Source organism: Halichoerus grypus, chromosome 2 (assembly GCF_964656455.1).
Source record: "Halichoerus grypus chromosome 2, mHalGry1.hap1.1, whole genome shotgun sequence".
NCBI lineage: Eukaryota > Metazoa > Chordata > Mammalia > Carnivora > Phocidae > Halichoerus > Halichoerus grypus.
In genome coordinates, this window is record NC_135713.1 from 118,238,065 (window position 1) to 118,259,956 (window position 21,892).

A 21,892-nucleotide genomic window follows, 5' to 3' on the forward strand; every position below is an offset into this window, starting at 1 on the left:
TTTCCTAGGAATTAAAGGAGCACTTTTAAGCTTTGGGATACCGGATTTCTCAGCTGTGTGATAGCTTATGTCCCTAGGGTGATTTCAGCTCCTCAGCTTTATCTCCCAATCACTTTCCTTTTTCTTCAGTGGCCGCCTTTCTCCCTGACCAGACCTAAAGGGTTAGCAGTACTTCATAGACTGTCTTACAGAAAGAAAAATCCTGTGCCATGTTGGGGACAGGCACATGTGAAAATTCTTCCATGGCTTCAGCACTGTCACCTCCCCACTCTGCCCCATGACTTTTTGAGGATTGTCTTTGAGTCTGGTTTATATGAGGAGGTGAAAGCTTTTGCTTGATGCTCTTTCTCTCCCTTCTGAATTAGGTCAGTGCCTGACTTACCACAGCTGCAGCAGGCAGTCTGTTCCCTTGCTCTGGGGCAGAGCAGAGGTTACAGAAGGGAAGTTGCAGGGTCTGACTTCTTGGCAAGGCTGGCAGGGCACTCGGCACGTTTGGTCCTTAGAGACTAGGTTGGCTCTGCGCCTAGTTCGGAAGCTGCTGTGCCCATTAGCACAAGTGCTTAGAATCTGCTAAAGAGGTCAGGGTTGCCGCTGCTAGAGTCGTGGACGCTGGCACTGACATGCTCTTTGAAGAGTCGGCTGAGTGATAAGGGTTTCTTTTCTGCTCTTGTCAGCGGAGGGGCACAGTCATTTGCCGATAAGATTCTCCTTCCCTCTCTGCTAAGGTGTGCTGTGTGTACTCACGTTTTTATCGTGTATGAATTTCATACAGTTCTACAAAGTGAAATTACTCAGCTCTTGATGTCCTTTTTAGCGTGAGACATGGTATGAGGCCTTTGTTCTGGGCTTCCCATCCTTGCTCTGGCAAAAATGAGAGCTGGAACCCAAGCATTGGTAAGTTTATATGTTGAGTGCTATAATATTTGTATACTGAATCAATGCACCATTCCAGCAACAGGGGTGGGAAGGCTGCTAATGGGAGTATCCTATCAACTCTACATTTTAATTTTTTTCATCTTAATTTTTAAAATATTTTAAGTAATCTCTATGCCCAACATAAGCCTCAAGCTCATGACCCCAAGATCAGGAGTTGTGTACTCTACTGACCGAGCCAGCCGGGCACCCCTTGACTTTTTATCTTTACTGCTGGTTGTCAGTGGGTCTCCCTCAACCTACCCACCCAGTGTGAAAGCTGAACCAGGGTCATTTGTCTAAGGATATTAAAATATTATAGGTGGTATCCAGACTCATTCCTGTCCTACCTGTCTCACAGTTCGCTGGTGGGTGACATTTTTAAAATTTACATGTTAGATAATGTTAACTACGCTAACACATCATACAATTTTAGTTTTGTCCATGCTTGCTTGTAGTCTTTGCCTATACTGTATATATAGCATTTATTTGGTTGTCATCAGAGGGGTGTATATGTATCACTTTTCTTATTTATTTGAAGTATGCAAATCATATGTGTAGGGTTAGTGAATTTTTACAAAATTCAAAGTGAAGTTTATATCCATGTAGTGAACACCCAGATCAAGAAACAGAACATTACTAAGACCTAGAAATTCCTTGTACCCCCTTCAGGTTTTAGCTGATTCCTTACTCCTTCCACCCTGGCCCAGAGTAACCACTGTTCTGACTTCTCGCACCACAGATTTCTCTTATCTGGCTCCTTCATCCACAGCATATTTACTGGTTTGCTCACTCCTACAATACACATTAAGTACCTTCAGAACTGCTAACTCATACCACTGTGCAACTCACATCTACTAACTAGAGTTCATATTTGTTTACGCCAAGCGTGTTTGTTTCTGTTTATGAGGTAATTCTCAAATCCATCAATTGCTTTCTACCTCCAGCCCCACCATAACTGGGCCATGCCTTCATTTCTTATCTAAAATAACTAAACCCTCCTCTTTTTAAAAGTTTTTCAGTCTCATTGACAGTCATTCTGTGTTGTATAGTAATACTTGAAATAATATGCTTTTGCCTCTTTTTCTTGATTTATAAGTTGAAGATTTTATCTTTTGCCTCTCTGTTAGGAAAGTGAGGATGTTGATACTAAACTACTACCCTTCCCTTTCCTCTCCTCCAAATTGTCATTATCTACTGTTTAGGTATTTTAATGTTTACACTTTTTATTGTTAAATATAAGACAAATACAGAAAGCTACATAAAACAGATGTACAACTTAGGGAATTATTATAAGGTGAATGCCCTTGTAAATGCCACATGTCTGGAGATACACACTTTCAGGGGGGATCCTAGGAACCTCCATGTGCCCCTTCCCTGCTAAGAGAAACAGTTATCTTGACTGGGAATCACTTTTTTTTTTTAATTTTATTTATTTATTTGACAGAGACACAGCGAGAGAGGGAACACAAGCAGGGGGAGTGGGAGAGGGAGAAGCAGGCTTCCCGAAGAGCAGGGAGCCCGATGCGGGGCTCGATCCCAGGACCCTGGGATCATGACCTGAGCCGAAGGCAGACGCTTAACGACTGAGCCACCCAGGCGCCTGGGAATCATTTTTTTTAATCACCTAAGTTTATATTTCTGAACACTATAGTTTAGTTTTATCTGTGTTTTTAAATGTCTTTGTCTCTCTTTATCTCTACCTTTCTCCCTTTTTTCTTTATTTTTCTTGAAATTCATTTGTTGTAAGAACTGTATTATTTGTCCTGTGAAGTTTCTCATAATACGGATTTTTGTGATTTTATTCCCATAGTGTAGTTCATATGTTTCTGTCCCCTATATTTGCTGTAAATGGGTAAGATGGATCTAAAAGCTTAATCAGAATCAGGCTCCATTTGTCTTTTGCCAAGACTTCTTCATAATAGATGTTAGGTTCCTCTTCAGACGACATATAATGTCTCGTCATCCCTTCTGTGATGTTAGCAGCCATCAGTTCTCAGTGCATAGACCTGTTAGTTCATGAGGGTTGCAAAATGGACATATTTCAAATAAAAGGAATGCCTTATATATTCTAGACATTAATTCTTTGTCTCTTAGGTGTATCACAAACATCTGACTCTGCGGCCTCTTTTCACTTTTTTTTAGTGTCTCGTTGACTAGTTCCTTATGTAAAGTGCTTAGATTTATCAGGCTTTTTCTTTATGGCTAATGCATATTGTGTCCTGTGTAAGAAATCCTTCGGTCATTATAGTTTTGCCTTTCACATTGAGCTTTTTAATTGATTTGTAATTGATCTATTTGCCTATGGATGCAACTTAGTTTTTTCATGTGACACTTAATTCCAGTCCTATCTGTTGTGAAGTCTGTCCTTTTCCCAATCATCTGACATGCCCAGTCTGTTCTCTCAAGTGCTCTTCTGGACTGTACTCTTTGCTGTTGATCATTTTGTCTATCCTGGTGCCAATAGCACGTGATCTTGGTTTTTACAGTTTTATAAAATGTATTGATATCACCTGTCTTTTGCTGCTTTTTTAAGAATGTCCTACCTTTGGCCCCTTGTATTTCCATATAAATTTTAGAAACCACTTAGCAACTTAAAAAGAGAAACCTGTTAGGATTTTTATTCTACTGACTCTATAATAATCAATCTGAGAATAATTCACATCTTAACATTATCGAGTCTTTTAATCTATGAATCTATAAATCTGTGTTCACTCACTTATTTTTAATGTTTTTCATTAATGTTATATAGTTTGTCCATAGAGGTCTTGTACAGCTTTTCTTAAATTTATTCCTAGATACTTCGTATTTTTATATAATTTTAATTTTATTTTTTGCTTGCTCATAATTTATAGGTCCTTTTGGATTTTTTTATATTGACAATTACCTTCTTCAAATGAGTGTGTTATGCTCAGTGTCTTGAATAAATTGCTCTACTTTGATACTTAAAGAAGAAAAACAAATGAGAGTGTTAATTCTTTCTTTCTAATCCTTAGAATTCTTGTTTCCTTTTCTTTCCTTATTACTACACTGGTTCAAAAGTCCAGCCAGTGTTGTTGAATGAAGCGATGATAATGAATATTCTTGTGCCCCGCCCCCCTGCTTCTGTCATCACATCTCTTCTCTAACTGTGACCTTCCTCCCTCCCTCTTATAAGGATCCTTGTAATTTTACATTGGGTCCATCCAAATAATCTTGAATAATCCTCTACTCTCAGTATACTTACCTTGATGATACCTGCCTTGTACCTTTTATATGCAAGGTTGTTATTCATAGGTTCTAGGAATTAGGTTGTGGATTTCTTTGGGAAGCCGTTATTCTCTACCACAGTGAGTTTTCAGGATTTTTTAAATTTCTTATTAATTTCTAGCTAACGGCATTTTGGTCAGTGCTCTTGTAATTTCAGTCTTTAAAAATTTGTAGAGGGGCACCAGGGTGGCTCAGTCAGTTAGATGTCTGCCTTCAGCTCAGGTCATGATCCCGGGGTCCAGGGATGCAGCTGGCATTGGGCTCCCTGCTTAACAGGGAGCCTGCTTCTCCCTCTCCCTCTGCCGCTTCCCCTGCTTGTGCTTTCTTGCTCGCTGTCCCTCTCAAATAAATAATAAATAAAATCTTAAAAAAAAAAATTTGTTGAGCTTTCCTTTATGGCTCTGAATATTAAATATTATAAATATTCTGTATGCACTTAAAAAGCATGTATGTGTTCTTCAGTTTCATGAAGTGTTCTCTGTATCTTCATTAGTTCCTTTTTGTTAATTGTATTATTTAAATTTTCTGTATTCTTGGGACGCCTGGCTGTCTCAGTCAGGGGAGCATGCGACTCTTGATCTCAGGGTTGTGGTTTTGAGCCCCACATTTCAGTGGAGAAATTACTTTAAAAATCTTTAAAAATAAATACATTTTCTATATCCTTTTTATTGGCTTGTTTCATCAGTTACTGACAGAAATGGTTTAAAACATGCCACTTTGTGGATTTAGCATTGCAATTCTGTCAGTTTTACTTCCTTTTTGTCTTTTTTATTCGTTTGTTTGTTTGAAGTAGGCTTCATGCCCAGCGTGGGGCTTGAACTGACCACCCTGAGATTAAGAGTTGCATGCTCTACTGACTGAGCCAGTCAGGTGCCCCATCTTTTTGAAAAGCTTTTTGTATCGACATAATTTCAGAGTTATGGAAAAGTTGCTAGAATAATACAAAAAATTTCCTGTACATCCTTCATCACATTCCTGAGATGTTAACATATTACCACATTTGCCTATATAATGTGCGTATGTATATGTGTATCATTTTTTGGCGTAAGTGCATGTATGTGTGTATGTGTATCATTTTTTTCTGAAGATTTGAGGGTAAGTTACAGGCATTAGGTCTCTAACCTTTGGTGTAGGTTTCCTAGTAACAGGCCCATAGCTACAGTAAATATATCAAAATTAGGAAATCCATATTAATATAATCCTATTATCTAATTTGACCTTCAGATTATACCAGTTGTTACAATTATGTCTTTTACAGAAAAAATCCTGGATCATGCATTATATTCAGTTGTTCTGTAGTCTTCTTTAATTGGAAGTAATTCCTGTTATAGTCACCTGCAAAGGCAGATGGACCCCTGCTCAAAATTGGGTTTGAATGTCAAAATTAATGATACCCTACACACACCAAGAGGGTATGAAAAGATTAACTTAACTAATGGACTAATGGAGGTCTCTGGGAAGAGCAGGGCAGTCCTCTCAAGCAGGTTTGAAATGGTTGACAGGGCAAGAAAAGGAGATTGGCCTGGGTTTTTATTGAGGTTAGGATGTGGAGCCAGGGTGAGAGTTCCTGCACAGGTGCAGTACTTTGCATCCTTGTTAATCTGCTGCCAGCACCAAGATGTGGGGCACAAGGGGAGAGGTGAGGCTTAGTAGCTGTCCACGAAACAACAAAAAATGGAGTCAGCCTTTTCATTACTGTTCCTCAGTCCTTATCTTTCATGACCTAGACAGTTTTTTGGTCACCATACTTTTAATTCTTTACACGTGCTTTCATTTATTTTTTTTTTAATTGAAGTCTAATGGACACACAGTGTTACATTAGTGTTAGTTGTACAACAGTGAATCCCTGACTCTACAGTTAGGCTCACCAGAAGTGTAGCTATCCTCTGTCACTGTATAATGCTGTTAAAGCATCATTGATGATATTCCCTGTACCGTACCTTTCGACCTCGTGACTTACTCCCAAACTGGAGGCCTGTACCTCCCATTGTCTTTCACCCATTTTGCCCATCCTTCCACCCTCCTCCCCTTTGCAGCCATCAGTTTTCTGCATTTATGAGTCTCTTTGTGCTTTTTGTTTGTTCATTTGTTTTTTAGATTCTACATATAAGTGTAATGAAAAGGTATTTATCTTTCTTTGACTTATTTCACTTAGCATAATACCCGCTAGATCCATACATGTTGTCACAGATGACAAAATCTCATTTTTTTTTTTTTTAAGATTTTATTTATTTGAGAGTTGGGGGGAGGGAGAGCACGAGCCAGGGGGAGGGGCTGAGGGACAAGCAGACACCCTGAGCTGAAGTCAGACACTTAACCGACTGAGCCACCCAGGCGCCCCCCACATTTAGGTCTTTAATCCAGTTTATTTTTGTGTCTGGTGTTCATAAATTGGTCCAGTTTCATTCTTTTGCATGTGGCTGTCCAGCTTTCCCAGCATCATTTATTGATGAGACTGTCTTTTCACCATTGTATATTCTTGCCTCCTTTGTTGTAGATTAATTTACCCTATAAACATGTGTTTAATTCTGGGCTCTCTGTTGTGTTCCACTGATCAATGCATCTAATTTTGTGCCAATACTATACTGTTTTAATTATTATAGCTTTGTACTATATCTTGAAATCTGGGATTGTGATACCTCCAGCTTCGTTCTTCTTTCTGAAAATTGCTTTGGCTATTTGGGGTCTTTTGTGGCTTCATACAGATTTTAGGATTATTGATTCTACTTGTGAAAAATACTATTAGTATTTTGATAGAAATTACATTGAATCTGTAGATTGCTTTGGGTAGTATGTGCATTTTAACCATATTAATTCTTCCAATTTGTTTGAGTCAGCCTTGACATTTTTGAAGAGTACATACCTGTGATTGTAGAATGTCCCTCAGTTTGGGTTTGTCTAATGTGTCCTCATGATTAGTTTCAGATTATTCATTTTTTGTGCTTTATATATTTTAATATATAAATGTATAATGTTACTGGGTACATAGAAATTCAAAATTCTTATATTTGAAAAACTAAAACTTTCATTGTAATGTGTCCTTATTTATGTTCTGTATTATTTTTGTTGCCTGAAAGACTGTTTTGCTAAAATTGATGGAACTTCATCAACTTTTTTTTTTTTTTTAAGATTTTATTTATTTATTTGAGAGAGAGAGCATGAGCGGGGTGGGGGTGGGGGGCAGAGGGAGAGGGAGAAGCAGACTCCCCACTGAGCAGGGAGCCCAACATGGGGCTCAACCCCAGGACCTGGAGATCACAACCTGAGCCAAAGGCAGACGCCTGAGCCACCCAGGCGCCCCCAAACTTTAGGACTTGCCTAGTGTAACTTTATACTTTCATCATTTCTCTATTATTTTTTTTTTCTTAAAGATTTTATTTATTTGAGGGGCGCCTGGGTTGCTCAGTTGGTTAAGCGACTGCCTTCGGCTCAGGTCATGATCCTGGAGTCCCGGGATCGAGTCCCACATCGGGCTCCCTGCTCAGCGGGGGATCTGCTTCTCCCTCTGACCCTCTTCCCTCTCGTGCTCTCTGTCTCTCATTCTCTCTCTCTCTCAAATAAATAAATAAAATCTTTAAAAAAAAAAAATTTTTTAAAAAGATTTTATTTATTTGAGAGAGGGAGTGAGAGAGAGAGCACAAGCAGGGGGAGTGGTGGGCAGAGGGAGAAGCAGGCTCTCCACTGGGCAAGGAGACCGACGCGGGGCTCTATCCCAGGACCCTGGGATCATGACCTGAGCCAAAGGCAGGCACTTAACCGACTGAGCCACCCAGGCACCCCCATCCTTTCTCTATTCTTAATTCTAGATGTTTCCTTCATAAAACAGCATATACTTGGACTATTTTTTTTCTTTTTTCACTCCAGTTGACAGTATTGGTTTTAACTAGAGCATATAATCCATTTACATTTAACATAATTACTGAAATACTTAGGTTTCAATCTGCCATTTTATTTTGCACTTTCTATTCCATCTGTTCTATTATAAGCTGATTTCATTCTGTTCAAAAGGTTTTCTAATTTCTATAGTAATTTCTTACCTAACTTCTGAGTTATTTGGATATTTATTCGATATGAAATAGTTGGGGATTTTCTAGTTATCTTTTTTACTGATTTCCAAGTTGTGGTCAAAGAACATTCTTTGAATGATTTCTACCCTTTGAAATTTGTTGAGCAGCATGTGGTGAATTTGGTACATGTGCTATGTGTACATATGAAAAAAAAGGTGTAGTTTTTCTTTGTTGGATGCATTGTTTTAATATAGCAATTAGGTCAAGTTTGTTAGATGTGTTCACATTTTCTATATACTTTGCAAGTTTTTGTCTGCTTGTTTTATTAGTTTCTATACAAAAGGTGTTAATTCTTCCACAGTGGTTATAGAATTACCCTTTTTTCTTTTGGTTTAGTCAGTTTTTGCTTTATATATTTTGAAACTAAATTATTGGATGTATTTAGATTTAGAATTGTCTTCCTTGTGGATTGACCCTTTATCATTATTAAATGTGTGTTCAAGCCAGTAGCATTATTAGAGCAGAAATTTTTACTTGATATTAATATAACTGCAACAGCTTTCTTTTGTTTAGTATATCTTTTTCCACTCTTTACCCTTAACATTCACGTCTTTATTTGAAGTGTGTCCCTTCTAAGCAGCACTTATTTAGTTTGTATGTTTTGTAAATCCAGTCTGATGATCTTAGTCTTTCATTGCAAATATTTAATTCATTTGAATTAATATATACCATATTGCTATTTGTTTTGTTTGATTTTTTTCCACTTTGTCTTTTTCTGTTCTTATCTTCTTACAGATTGATTTAGAACTTTATTAAATTTCACATATACCCTATTTTTAGTTATACATTTTTTTACTGTCTTTTTACAGGTACCTTAGAAATTACACCTACATCCTTGATTTATTACAGTCTAATACAAATTAAAACTTTTTCCACCTTCCAGATAATGCTAAGAACTTTACATCATTTTAACTCTATTTACAACGTATCTTCTTTTTAAGTCATTGATGTCATGTATTTTAATTCTACAAGTTTTAGACCCTATAAGCATTTTTACTATTATTTTGTAATATCAGTATTCACTTAGAAACACTTTTCTAGTGTTCCTCATCCCAACGTGTATTTCTATATTTACTTTTGTAATAATTTTTCATCTTCTGCCTGAATAATTACTTCCCTTAATATTTATTCAGGTCTCCTGGTAATAAACACTGTTTTTATTTCGCCTATGTTTTTGAAGGATATTTTTTGTTTTCCCTTTTTTGTTAAGACAACTGCACTGTCAGTGTTACTGTAGTTCATTTGAAGGTAATTATGTTCTACCCCCTGCTACTCTGAGAATTTTTTTTACTCTGATTTTTAGCAGTTTTACCGTGATGGTGTGCCATGATGTGGTTCTTGTATTATTCTTGGGGATTCTCTGAGCTTCTTCATTCTTTGTGTTGAAATCCTTCATCACTTTTGGAAAATTCACAGCTCTTTTTCCTTCAAGTATTCCATCTTTTTTTTTTTTGTCTTTTTTTTTTTTTTGGCACTTTTTTTTTTTAAGATTTTATTTATTTATTTGAGAGAGAGAGAACACATGCGCACAGCAGGGGTAGGGGCAGAGGGAGAGGGGAAAGCAGACTCCCTGGATGATGGGCTTGATCCCAGGACCCTGAGGTCATGATTTGAGCCAAACACAGCTGCTTAACTGACTGTGGCCCCAGGCGCTCCTTTTTTGGCACTCTTTTGCTTTCAAGTTCAGTGCCAGTGAATATCACATTTAGCCCTCCATTTTATGTGTTGTATGTATGTGATACTTGTTTTCATTATTTTTACTATTTTTCTCTCTGCATTTATTCACCCTGTTCCAAGAGTGTAGGCTTTCTAAAGGGCTTTCAACTGTGAACCTGTTGTTCACCTTTACTCAGGATGTAGCCTTTTGGGTTCCCAGCTACTGAGGAGAGAGTTATATGAGACTCCCACATTAGGTAGAAACTGAACCTTGACCCCAGTCCACCCTTGCTACACAAAACCGTCAAATACGTATTGGAACAGTGTGCCAGTGTTGTGGTTCTTTCTGGAGCAGTTCATCACCATCTTATCACTTCTTCCATGTTTTCAAGGTGGTTTTTTAAACACTATACCAGCATTTTTAGATGTTTTTCATAGGAGACTTGGCATCATTATTGGAAATGGAAGTTCTCATTTCTTTTCATATTTTACATGGTTATTTTCACCACATTGAAAAATGAAAATGTTATGTAATGAAACCAGTCTTTATACCATCTTGATTTTATGTTATTCTTAGAAAAGTTTTTGTTCAAAATTATACTGTTTTTCTATTTTTAACATTCAGTGTTTAATATGTCTGGAATTTATTTTTGTGAGCGGCATAAAGTTAGTGGGGAGCCAGTTGCTCCAGCACTGTTGGTTAGACCAGAAGTCAGCAGACTATGCTCAACCCATTTTTGTTAATAAAGTTTTATTTGAACACAGCTATGCCCATTTGATGACATTATCTGTGTCTTCTTTCATATTACACTAGCAGAGTTGAGTAATTGAAAGAAACTGTATGGTGCACAGAGCCTCAAGTATTTACTTTCCGGTCACTTAAGAAAAAAGTGTATCAACTTCTGGATCAGACCATCCTTTTTTCATTGAATTTCTACTTTGGCATATGCTAGATGTTTCATGTCTATTTCTAGTTGTTTATTCACCTCAAATGTTCTTTGACTGTCACTCTGTTACAATTATTGTAGCTTTATACTACTGTACTTTATTGGCCTTAATGATATAATTTGTTCAGATAGACAGGTTTATTGAGGTACAAGATGTATATAGTAAAATTTACCCTTTGTATGTGTACAATTCTGTGGATTTTGACAAATGTATACAGCCATGTAACGACCACACTCAAGATAGAGAATATTTTCATCACTCCAAAAAGTTCACTCCTTCCCATTTGTCTATCCCCTTTCCTCACTGCGAGGCCCTGGCAGCCACTGCTCTGATGTCTGTCTGCAGTTTTATCTTTTCCAGAATAGTCCTAATAAATGGAATCAAACATTAAGTATCCTTTTAAGCCTAGATTCTTTCACCTAGCATAATGTATGTGAGATTTTTCCATGTTGTTGCATACAGAGATACTCCTCTTTATTGCTGAGTAGTATTCCATTATATCCATTTACTGGTTGATGGACATTTGGGTTGAATCCAGTTTGGGGCGGTTAAGAGTAAAGCCAGTAGAAACATTTACATGCAAGATTTTGTCTGGATATATGTTTTCATTTTTCTTCAGCAAATACCTAGGAATGGGATCGATGGGTCCTATGTTACTAATGTATGTTTAACTGTATAAGAAACTGTCAAACTGTTCTCCAAAGGGAGAGCCATTTTTTTTTTTTCATTTCCACCAGCAGATGCTTTGCATCCTTACCAGCACTTAGTTACGTCAGTTTTGTTTTTTTTTTTTTAGTGACTCTAGTGGGTTAGGCATTGCAGGGGTTTTTTTGTTGTTGTTGTTGTTTTAAATTTTATTTTTTTAAGTAATCTCTACATCCAGCATGGGGCTCAGACTGAGCCACCCCAAGATCAGGAGTCGCATGCTTTACCGACTTGAGCCTGCCAGGCACCCCCTTAGGCATTGTAGTTTTAATTTCTAATTAAATTAATTCCTAGTACATATTGCTAATAATGATGGTGAGCATCTTTTCCTGTGCTTACTTAAACCTGTATTAACTTTTTTGGTGAAGTATCTGTCCAAATCTTTTACCCATTAAAAAAAAATTGGGTTGTTTTCTTAGGATTGAATAATGAGAATTTTTTTAATATGTTGTGGATACTAGTCCTTTATCAAGATCTGTGTTTTGTAAGTATTTTTTCCCAAGACTTACTTTGTTCCTTAATGGTACCTTTGAAAGAACAGAAGTTTTTAATTTTGATGAAGTCTGCTTTATCAATTTTTTCTTTTATGTTTTGTATTATTTTCTGTTGCTTTGTAACAAATTCCCACAAACTTAAAACAAACTTAAATTTATTATCCTGCAGTTTCCATGGGTCTGGAATCCATGTTAGCTGGATCCTCTGCTGCGGGTCACACCAAACTGAAATCAAACTGAAATCAAGGTTCTGGCCGGACTTCCTTGCTTTCTGGAGCTCAGTGTCCTCTTCCAGGCTTATGTGCTATTTGGCTGAATCCAGTTCCTTGTAACTGTAGGACATAGATAACTGTTTTCTTGCTGGTCATCAGCTAAGGGCTGTTATCAGCTTCTATAGGCTGCTCATTATTTCCTGCCACATGGCCTTCTCCACAGCCTGGTAGTTTGCTTCTTCACGGACAGCAAGGAGAAGGGTCATACAGGGTGTGTGCACTAAGAGGGGGGCCAAATTTAAGATTCTGCCTACCGCATGGTTTGTTTTTAAGAATCTTTGCCTACCCCCTAGGGGCTCCTGGGTGGCTCAGTCGTTAAGCCTCTGCCTTCGGCTCAGGTCATGATCCCAGGGTCCTGGGATCGAGTCCCACATCAGGCTCCCTGCTTAGCAGGGAAGCCTGCTTCTCCCTCTCCCACTCCCCCTGCTTGTGTTCCCTCTCTCGCTGTGTCTCTCTCTGTCAAATAAATAAATAAAATCTTTTAAAAAAAAAAGAATCTTTGCCTACCCCAAAGTTGGGAAGATTATTCTGATTTCCTCTAGAAGTTAATAGTTTTAGGTTTTCCATCTCTGGTCTATTGTATGTATTTATATGTATGTATGTTTTGAGATGTAATTCACATAACATAAGATTAACCCTTAAAGCAAGAAATAAATTTTAATTTGTATTACAAAAATAATTCCTGGCTTAGAATCAGTATACATCACTCTGCTCTTACATCATATGGTCACCTCCCAGATGCAAGATGGGCTAGGAAATGTGGTCCCTACCTGCACCATCATTTCCCAGGACAAAAACTCCACATTGTAGAAAGGGAGCAGATACTATGGTCGACAGTTCTCTGGGCCACAGCCCAGACTCACCCAGGGATTTTTGTCCAGTTTTTCCAACACCATTTGTTGCAGAGATTGTCTTTTTTCCATTGGATATTCTTTCCTGCGTTGTCAAAGATGAGTTGACCATAGAGTTTTAGGTCCATTTCTGGGCTTTCTATTCTGTACCAGTGATCTGCGTGTCTCTTTTTGTCTCATGTGTCTCTTTTTGTCTCAATGATTACAGCTTTGCAGTATAGCTTGAAATCCGGAATCGTGATGCCTCTGGTTTTGTTTTTCTTTTTCAGGATTGCTTTGGCTATTTGGGGTCTTCTGTGGTTCCATACAAATTTTAGGATTGTTTTCCTACCTCTGTGAAAAATGCTGCTGGTATTTTGGGGCGCCTGGGTGGCTCAGTCGTTAAGCGTCTGCCTTTAGGTCAGGTCATGATCCCAGGGTCCTGGGATCGAGCCCCACATCGGGCTCCCTGCTCAGCGGGAAGCCTGCTTCTCCCTCTCCCACTCCCTCTGCTTGTGTTCCCTCTCTCGCTGTGTCTGTCAAATAAATAAATAAATAAAATCTTAAAAAAAAAAAAACTGGTGGTGTTTTGATAAGGATTGCAGTAAACGTGTAGATTGCTTTGGGTAGTATAGACATTTTAACAATGTTTGTTTTTCAGATCCATGATCATGGGATGTTTTTCCATTTCTTTGTGTCCTCTTCAATTTCTTTCATAAGGTAGTTTTCAGAGTATAGACTTTTACCTCTTTAGTTAGGTTTATTGCTAGGTATCCTAACTGTTTTTGGAGCAATTGCAAAGGGATTGATTCCTTGATTTCTTTTTCTGCTGCTTCATTATTGGTGTATAGAAATGCAATGGATTTTTGCGTGTTGATTTTATATCCTGTGACTGAATTCATGAATTAGTTCTAGCAATTTTTTGGTGGAGTCTATTTTATCGATTTTCTTTAAAGCAGCTTTTTGAGTCATTGGATTTTCTCTATTGTTTTCATTTTTATTGATTTCTGCTCTTAAATTCTTTATTTCCTTCCTTCTGCTTGCTTTGGATTTGTTTTGCTCTTCTTTTTCTAGTTCCTTGAGATAGAAAATTGGACTACTGACCTGATCTTTCTAATTTTCTAATGTAAACTTGGTGCTGTCAGTTTCACGGTCAGCACTGCTGTAGCTGCATCCCATATATTTTGATGTATTTTACTTTCATTTTCATTCAGTTCTGTGTATCTTAAAATTTTCTGAGACTTCCTCTTTGACTCACAAATTACTTAGAAGTGGTTCTTTGGCTTCCATATGTTTGGATATTTTCCTGTTCTCTTTTGGTTATTGATTTGTTGTTTGATTCCATTATGGTTAGAGAACATGCTCTGATTTCAGTCCTTTAAATCTACTGGTGTTTTTTTTTTAAGATTTTATTTATTTATTTATTAGAGAGAGAGTGCGTGCGCACAAGCCGGGGAGAGGGAAAAGCAGGCTCCCTGCTAAGCAGGGAAGCCTGACACAGGGCTCAATCCCAGGACTCTGGGATCGTGATCTGAGCCAAAAGCAGACGACCCAGGTGCCCTGATGATACTGACGTTTTACCAGTTCAAGTAAGCATAGAAACTTCGTTTTCATTTAGGTCCCTTTACCCTCCCCAGTTTTTAAATAACAATTGTATTTCCTCTACAGGGGTCTACTCCATTTTGGTAGAGCTGAGAAATCCATATTGTGGTGTCTGTCTCGATTGGAGGGGGGTTCTCAAATAGGGCAAGAATCAGGTAGAAGCTGGGTACGGCAGTGAAAGGACTCACTGGAGGCAGAACAGAGGCGAGAGAAGTTTATCAAACGTACTGCAAGGGAGCCCCTAGCAGGGGCACAGAGGAGAGGCTGTCTGCTGTGGGGCAGTGGGTGCGCACCGTTCTTAAAGAGGGAAGGTCCTCACCTTCCCTCGGCATACAGAATTTTCCCTTTTTTGGTAACTGTGTCTGGTTCTTAGTAGCCCATTGTTCCGTGGGTATTTTGAGGTGGGTCGCGTGATGGACCTGTCTGTATTCAGTCAGGGGGTCGCTGTAGGCCCTTGTCTCCACTCCATCGCTCCAGCCTGTGGTCTAAAAGCAGCTCTCCACAGATGATTGTCTTTTCTCCATAGCCCTCCTGAGTTACTAGTTCTGGTAGTTCTTCATTAGTCTGGTGGTTGTTGTGAATTGCTATATGGAGTTACATCTTCCACAAAAAGGGACCTACCTTTTCATCCCTGTCTTTCTTGTATCTGTACCTTATATTTATTTTATCTTACTGCGAAGCAAAAAAGTTGAGTCTATTTTTTCTGTTTCTCAACATCAGTAATGAATATGTATCATTGTATTTTGCCTGTATAAAATGAGAGCTTTACTTTTAACTTTTCTCCTTCCCCTTTTCTAAGTTTTTGTAATACAGTCTGGATGTTTTAATTCTCCATTTTTATCTGACCACCCATAATTTCCATTTTGTTATATGATCTGTCTTTAGTACCTCTCTGACTTTTCCTGACCTCCCCCTCACTCTGTGTAGCCATAATGACCTTTTTGCTTTTTCTTTGAGCTCACTGGGCATGCTCCTTTCTCAGGCCTTTGTATTTGTCATTCCCTCTGCCCGAAATGCATCCCCCTCTCCCTGTAGATACTCACTTGGCTTGTGCTCTCACTTTCTAAAAGGTCTTTTCTCAAAAGTCACATTCTAAGACTTTCCCTCATCCCCCTAAAGGTATAATCCATCGCCCATTAGGTCCCCCTGTTTCTTCTCTACTTCATTTTCTTTTCACAGAACTATGACTAGCTAATATAGTATTTTATGTATTAACTGATTGTCGTTTCTCTTGATTAGAATATGAGTTCCATGGAGGCAGGAATCTTTCTCTGTTTTGTTCACTGTTTTGTTTTGTTTTTTTAAAGATACTATTTATTTATTTGAAAGAGAACACAAGAGCGGGAGGGCAGGGAGGGGGACAGGCGGACTCTGCCTTGAGCTTGGAGCCTGACTGAGGGCTTGATCCCAGGGTCCTGAGATCATGACCTGAGCCAAAACCAAGAGTTGGACACTCAAGTGACTGAGCCACCCAGGTGCCCCTCTGTTTCGTTCACTGTTGTATTCACAGTGCCCAGAATAACCTGGCACATAAAGATAATAATAGGTACTCAGTAAGTGTTTATATAAGTAACTAATCTTCATGTACTTAGCATTTTCCTGCGAGTTGGGACTGACAGGCCAAAGGATGAGTGTTTTTAATAGTTCTTGGCACTTTTTGCCATGTAACTTTCTTTTTTGTTTGCTTTATTTCTTATTTATTTGTACCAGATAATACTTTTTATGTGGTTTAAAATTCAAACAGTATGGGCACCTGGGTGGCTCAGTCCCATGTCAGGCTCAGGGGGGAGTCTGCTTGAAGATTCTCTCCTTCTGCCCCTCACCCCGCTTGCACATGCACACACACACTCTCTTACTCTCTCTCTAAAATAAATATTTAAAAAAAAAATTTTATAGAGAACTGTTCAAGATGGAGTTTGAAAGAAAATAGGATTTTTAATAGGCACAAACGGATAAGATGGTGGAAGGCTCTAGTAACAGGTTGGCAAACTACATCCCTCAGGCTGACCACCCATTCACTTATGTATTGTCTTTGACTGCTCTTACGCTACAGTGGCAGAGTTGAGCAGTTGAGACCGATCATATAGTCTGTAAAACCTGAAATATTTCTCTCTGGTCCTTCAGAGAAGGATCTGCAAGCAAATGATAGGATGTAGTTGGGAAAGCATTATTGATAACAGTTAAAGAAATGAGAATGAGATGTTGACTATAGTTGAGGGTGGGGGTCAGTAATAGAAGGGTGGCTGGTTAAAGAGAAGGAATACAAGAGGGAAACCATTGTTAATAGGAAGTGAGGAGGCATTCCAGGCTGGTATAGTAGTTCAGTAAGGCCTGAATGTGGCTTGTCCATAATCATGCTTTTCTCATCTTTCCCTTACTAGCTAAGAAGGATCAGGAAGGTGGAGAAGAAAAGAAATCTGTGCAAAAGAAAAAAGTAAAAGAGTTAAAGGTGTTGGATTCAAAGACGGCCCAGAATCTCTGTGAGTAACTCTGTGATCCCAACTATTTGTCTTTTAAAAGCTTAATTTTGGTAGATCCAGGGTCTCTTGATTTGTTGAGTTCCTAATGTATGCCAGGTATTGGATAGTGAACTTCCAGTATCTTGTTTAATTCCTCAGTAGCACTGCAAGATTATTTCCTTACCATAAAACTAGATACTAACAGCAGTTAAGAGTTTTAGGAATTTGCCCAGTCCCGTAGGTGGTGAGAGACAGGTATGGGATTGGAACCTTGGATTTTTTTTTTTTTATTTCAAAACCCTTACTGTTTCCATTGCATCTGCAGAATATTCTAGCCACTGTGCATTTCCTTCTTTCTAACTTTCTCTTAAGTACTTCTTTTAAATGCAGGCCCTGGCTTGACTTCACTTAAATCTAAAACACTTTTGTGGCTTAGAATAAATAATATAAATCCTGCACTTCTCAAACTAGGATCAGAAACTCCTCTGCAAAGTTGGTATAGGTGGTACTTATTTGATGATCAGGATGAATGTTCATTTTTTGTTTGTTTGTTTGGCTGTTGATCTCCTTTATGCTGAGTAATAGAGATTTAAATATTTGCTCAACAAATATTCGAGGTTCTGCCATGTTGCAGTCTCTGTTGGGCCCGTATGAGACATGTGTTCCAGAGTACATATTCCATAAAACCCACTCACAGTCTTGCAATGTGGCTCTTGTCCCCATTTCTCCAAATGAGAAGATTAAAGTTTAGATGTTGTGACTCGGCCAAGGTCACACAAGGAAACAATTACACATACCCATAAATAAAATCAGGGATATCATGAGAACAGTAAGCCCTTACATTATTCTTTGCTGTATAGTCCTAGATCATTGACAACAAATACTACTAAATGTTGTCGGTGGGTAAGTCTTTTTATGGAGACCAAAAGTAATGTGAGATGGTTCCTTTTCTCAGGATTATCTCTGGGAACAGAAAACATGAGTAACTCCTATTTTAGAAAGTGATAGAAGACTGTGGGTAGTACGTGATTCTTTCCAGTTGGGTGATAACAATACAGAAAACAGAACTCACAAAGAGAATGAGATTTGTTTAGGGGAGGATGGCCTAGGAGATGTAATTTAGTGATTCAGAAATTAAGTGCCTCTTATGTGCTAGGGACACTAAGCTGAGTAAGACACAGTCCCTGTCCTCATGAAGCATGTGTCTGGTGCAAACAGACAAGTAAATAATGGGAACCACACAGACGAAGTGCTATGATAGAGATGAGCTAGGATGCGGATGAGAGCCCCGGGAAAGGGGCATCTAAATCAAGTGCGGGCAGTACTGGAGGGAGCATGTCACTCAAAAGGAGGTACTGCTTACATGGATTTGAAAGAACGATGAGTCTGGAGTGAAGTGAAGGCTGAGGGCTGGCTTGTTTCAGGCAGCGGGATCAGCACGTATGAAGGCGCAGATGCACGGAGTATGACACAGTGTGGTCGGAAAACTGTAAAGGCCGTATGTGGGAGAGGAGTGGTGGGAGAAGCTTTCAAGAAATAGATAGAAGCTAGATTATCAAGAATTCTGACAGGCTTAGGCTAAGAAATATCTGTGATATCCTGAAGGCCTTGGAATTTATTAAAAGGATTTTAATCAGGAGAATGAGTGATAGTCCCTGTGTAATTTGGGGGAAGACTACTTGGGCAGTGACTGAGGCTGGATTGCTAGTGTCCGGGAAGACTCCAGGCAGAGAGATGAGTTATGTTCTCACTTTAAACTAGGTGAGAGATGATCAGGGCCTGAAACTAAAGTAGTGAGAATGAGTAGGAAGGCAGGCAGAAGATACTAAGGAGATAGAAATAATGGAACTTAAGTGACTGGCTGAGGGAATGAAGGAGATGTTTTCTTTGGTTTACATCACTCTGTAGAGAGTGGTACCATTTACTGAAATAGGAAAATCCAGCCAGGAGCAAAATGTCTTTCTGGGGAGGAGTGGTGGGTACTGGACATGAATGAGAGGTGGCAGGGCGGTGGGTAGAAATGATGACTTGTAGGATAGAATTAAGGTGCCTGTGGGACTCCTCCAGAAGGGTGGGTGTGTTAGGCCTTTGGGTGTAGGAATCAGGAAGAAGGTTTGGCTGGAGGTAGGAATTTAGGAGACAGAATATGAGTCATAGCTGAAGCCATGAGTTTGCTTTGAAGGCCACTAATATTTAAGGGGCAAGTAGAAGGGGAAGAGGGGCGGGGAACTCAAAGGCTGGAAAGAAGCAACAAGAAAAATGGTATGACATAGTTCTAAGAAGTGGGGGTAGTCAGCAGTGTCAGATGAAGATGGAAATCCGGTAAAATAAGGACAGGACAGGTGTCCTTTGGATCTGGCGTGAGGAAAGTCATTGGCCTTAAGAAGAACTTCAGTATAGCGTAGAGGTTAAGAACAGAGCCTCTGGAATCCTGTAGTATTTAATTCCTGCTTCCAGCCCTGACTGGCAGTATGACCTTGGGTTTGAGTAGCTTAATTTGAAGTATTAGTTTCCTTTTCTGTCAAATGGGGTTAGTAATACAGACATACAAGGATATTATGAATAGGGTTAAATGAGATTAGGTATGTAGATTATGTTTAAGTACTATGTGTGATAGTAAATAATTGTGGTCTTTTCATTGACTCTGGGGACAGGAGAATAGATGAGAGCTGTGGAAGTGAAAGAGAAGAGACTATTGTATTTTTTGAGGGAAAGAAGTTGGCAATTAGGAATATCAGGTCAGGGTTTTTAGTTTTTTGTTTTTAAGATAGTAGAAACTTGGTTATGTGTATATGCTGAAGGAAAAGGTCCTCAGGGCCACCTGTTCTACTGAAATCTAAGTAGAGGATGAGTACGTGGGTATAGTTGCTGATAAGCTTACACAAGTGTTGGCACATGTTTTCTTCTGGATAATTCCAAATAGTCCTTACCCAAGCCTTTTCTGGCTTGGCTCCAGCTGAGAGCCCCCAGTGCATAAGAGAATGCTGGGGTTTTTTTTCCAGTGAAGAGGAAGACGATTTTTTTTTTTTTTAATCGGAAGTGGTGGGACAGTTGGGAGACTGGGGATACTTTTTTTTTTTTTAAGATTTTATTTATTTATTTGACAGAGAGAGAGAGACAGTGAGAGAGGGAACACAAGCAGGGGGAGTGGGAGAGGGAGAAGCAGGCTTCCCGCGGAGCAGGGAGTCCGATGCGGGGCTCGATCCCAGGACCCTGGGATCATGACCTGAGCCAAAGGCAGACGCTTAACGACTGAGCCACCCAGGCGCCCCGAGAATGGGGATACTTTGGAGGAGCTTCTGAGAGAGCCTAGCGTAGAGCAGGGACGCACAAAGGACTGCTCGGCAGCGCTGGGTGCATCAGTGTTGTTGGCGCCGTTCCAGATGAACTGTGATCTGCAGAGTCTTTGCTAGCAGTGTTCATCAGCCCAGGTGCAAGGAGAGAGATGACACAGCTGGATTGACCAGGAATTGGAAGGAGAAGGAAACAAGAATAGGAACAGTAGTAATAGAGATGGCAGTAATAGTAGAGATCAGGCGAAGCTATAGACTGTGGGGTCTAGGTGAAGGAGAGAAGGCAAAGTAGAACTCGTACATTCGAAGAAAATGGAGTGGTCAGTGCTCACTGATAGGTTGAAGGGTCACTGCAGAGGCTAGTTAGAGAGCTGGAAGACAGGAAGTGTTTGTTGGTGAACAGGATATGGCAATTTAAGAATCAGAGCATTTGAAGGCAGTGGCAGCTTTGAGGATGGAGTCATGGGAGTGGGAAACTAAAAATAGAGTGGGGTGAGTATCTTGGATGTATATATATAGAGAGAAGATCAAAATCTTCCTGTGTGAGCAAAGGCCAGGAGCCACAGTGTTTGTAGAATGTGGTGCTTAGAACAGGGTAGCTGGCATGTGACATAAATGGGGGGGGGTTCATGAGAGAGAAAGCTGGGAGGTGGGAACCTTAGACGTTGGACTCAGGAACTTAGATTTTAACTACCCAGGCAGTGGAGAGCTGGTGGAGGTTTCTGATAGTGACTTTAAAAGAAAACTCTTAGGCAAATAGTCCAGCAGAGGTTTATAGATAGGCTGGAAGGGAGAGGAGACTGAGAAGAATGTCTTGATATCTTATTTTCTGGCAGCCATCTTTCTGGGTTCCTTCCGCATGGCCTATCAAGAGATTAAGAATGTCATCCTGGAGGTGAATGAGAGTGTTCTGACTGAGTCTATGATCCAGGTAAGGAGCAAGATTGTTCTGTGGGAGCTGGCTCTTCGTGCCACGGTACACTGGCCTCATCTGTTTGGAGGGTGAGGTCCTCTAGATTGGTGCTTTACAGAATGCTGGCTTTGGGTCAGCATCCATCTCTCCCGTGGTTAGATTATTTCTGGTATATTTTTCAAAAGTCCTGCCATCTCACTAGGTGCCCCAGCCCCCAGCCCCTGTTTCCTTCTTGGTGGTCCTGGGCAGAGTGGGGGACTGACAGGAGGCTCAGGCTCTCAGCTCATGAGACCGTCCCTTCTGTCTTTCAGAACCTCATCAAGCAGATGCCAGAGCCAGAGCAGTTAAAAATGCTCTCTGAACTGAAGGATGAATATGATGATCTGGCCGAGTCGGAGCAGTTTGGCGTGGTGGTGAGTGAGGCCTGTGGCAAGCAGCTCTTCTTGGACCCCTTGCTGCCCTCCTCCCCTGAAGCAGCTGGGGCGCTTGCTC

General features: G+C 39.7%; 1 protein-coding gene across 3 annotated transcripts in view; it reads left to right on the top strand.

The window, feature by feature from the left end:
- The window catches only part of LOC144381135 (protein diaphanous homolog 1-like), a 52,419-nt gene that overhangs the window by 17,415 nt on the left and 13,112 nt on the right, over positions 1 to 21,892 (top strand). For 2 of the 3 annotated variants that reach the window (XM_078067381.1, XM_078067379.1), the window contains exons 1-4: positions 813 to 894; positions 17,117 to 17,215; positions 21,324 to 21,418; positions 21,712 to 21,813. In XM_078067381.1, the coding sequence (XP_077923507.1) occupies positions 828 to 894; positions 17,117 to 17,215; positions 21,324 to 21,418; positions 21,712 to 21,813 (363 nt within the window). In that variant the 5' untranslated portion in view covers positions 813 to 827. Of the gene's footprint in view, positions 1 to 812; positions 895 to 17,116; positions 17,216 to 21,323; positions 21,419 to 21,711; positions 21,814 to 21,892 lie in introns of those variants that run through there. The other variant, XM_078067380.1, reaches the window with a different exon arrangement.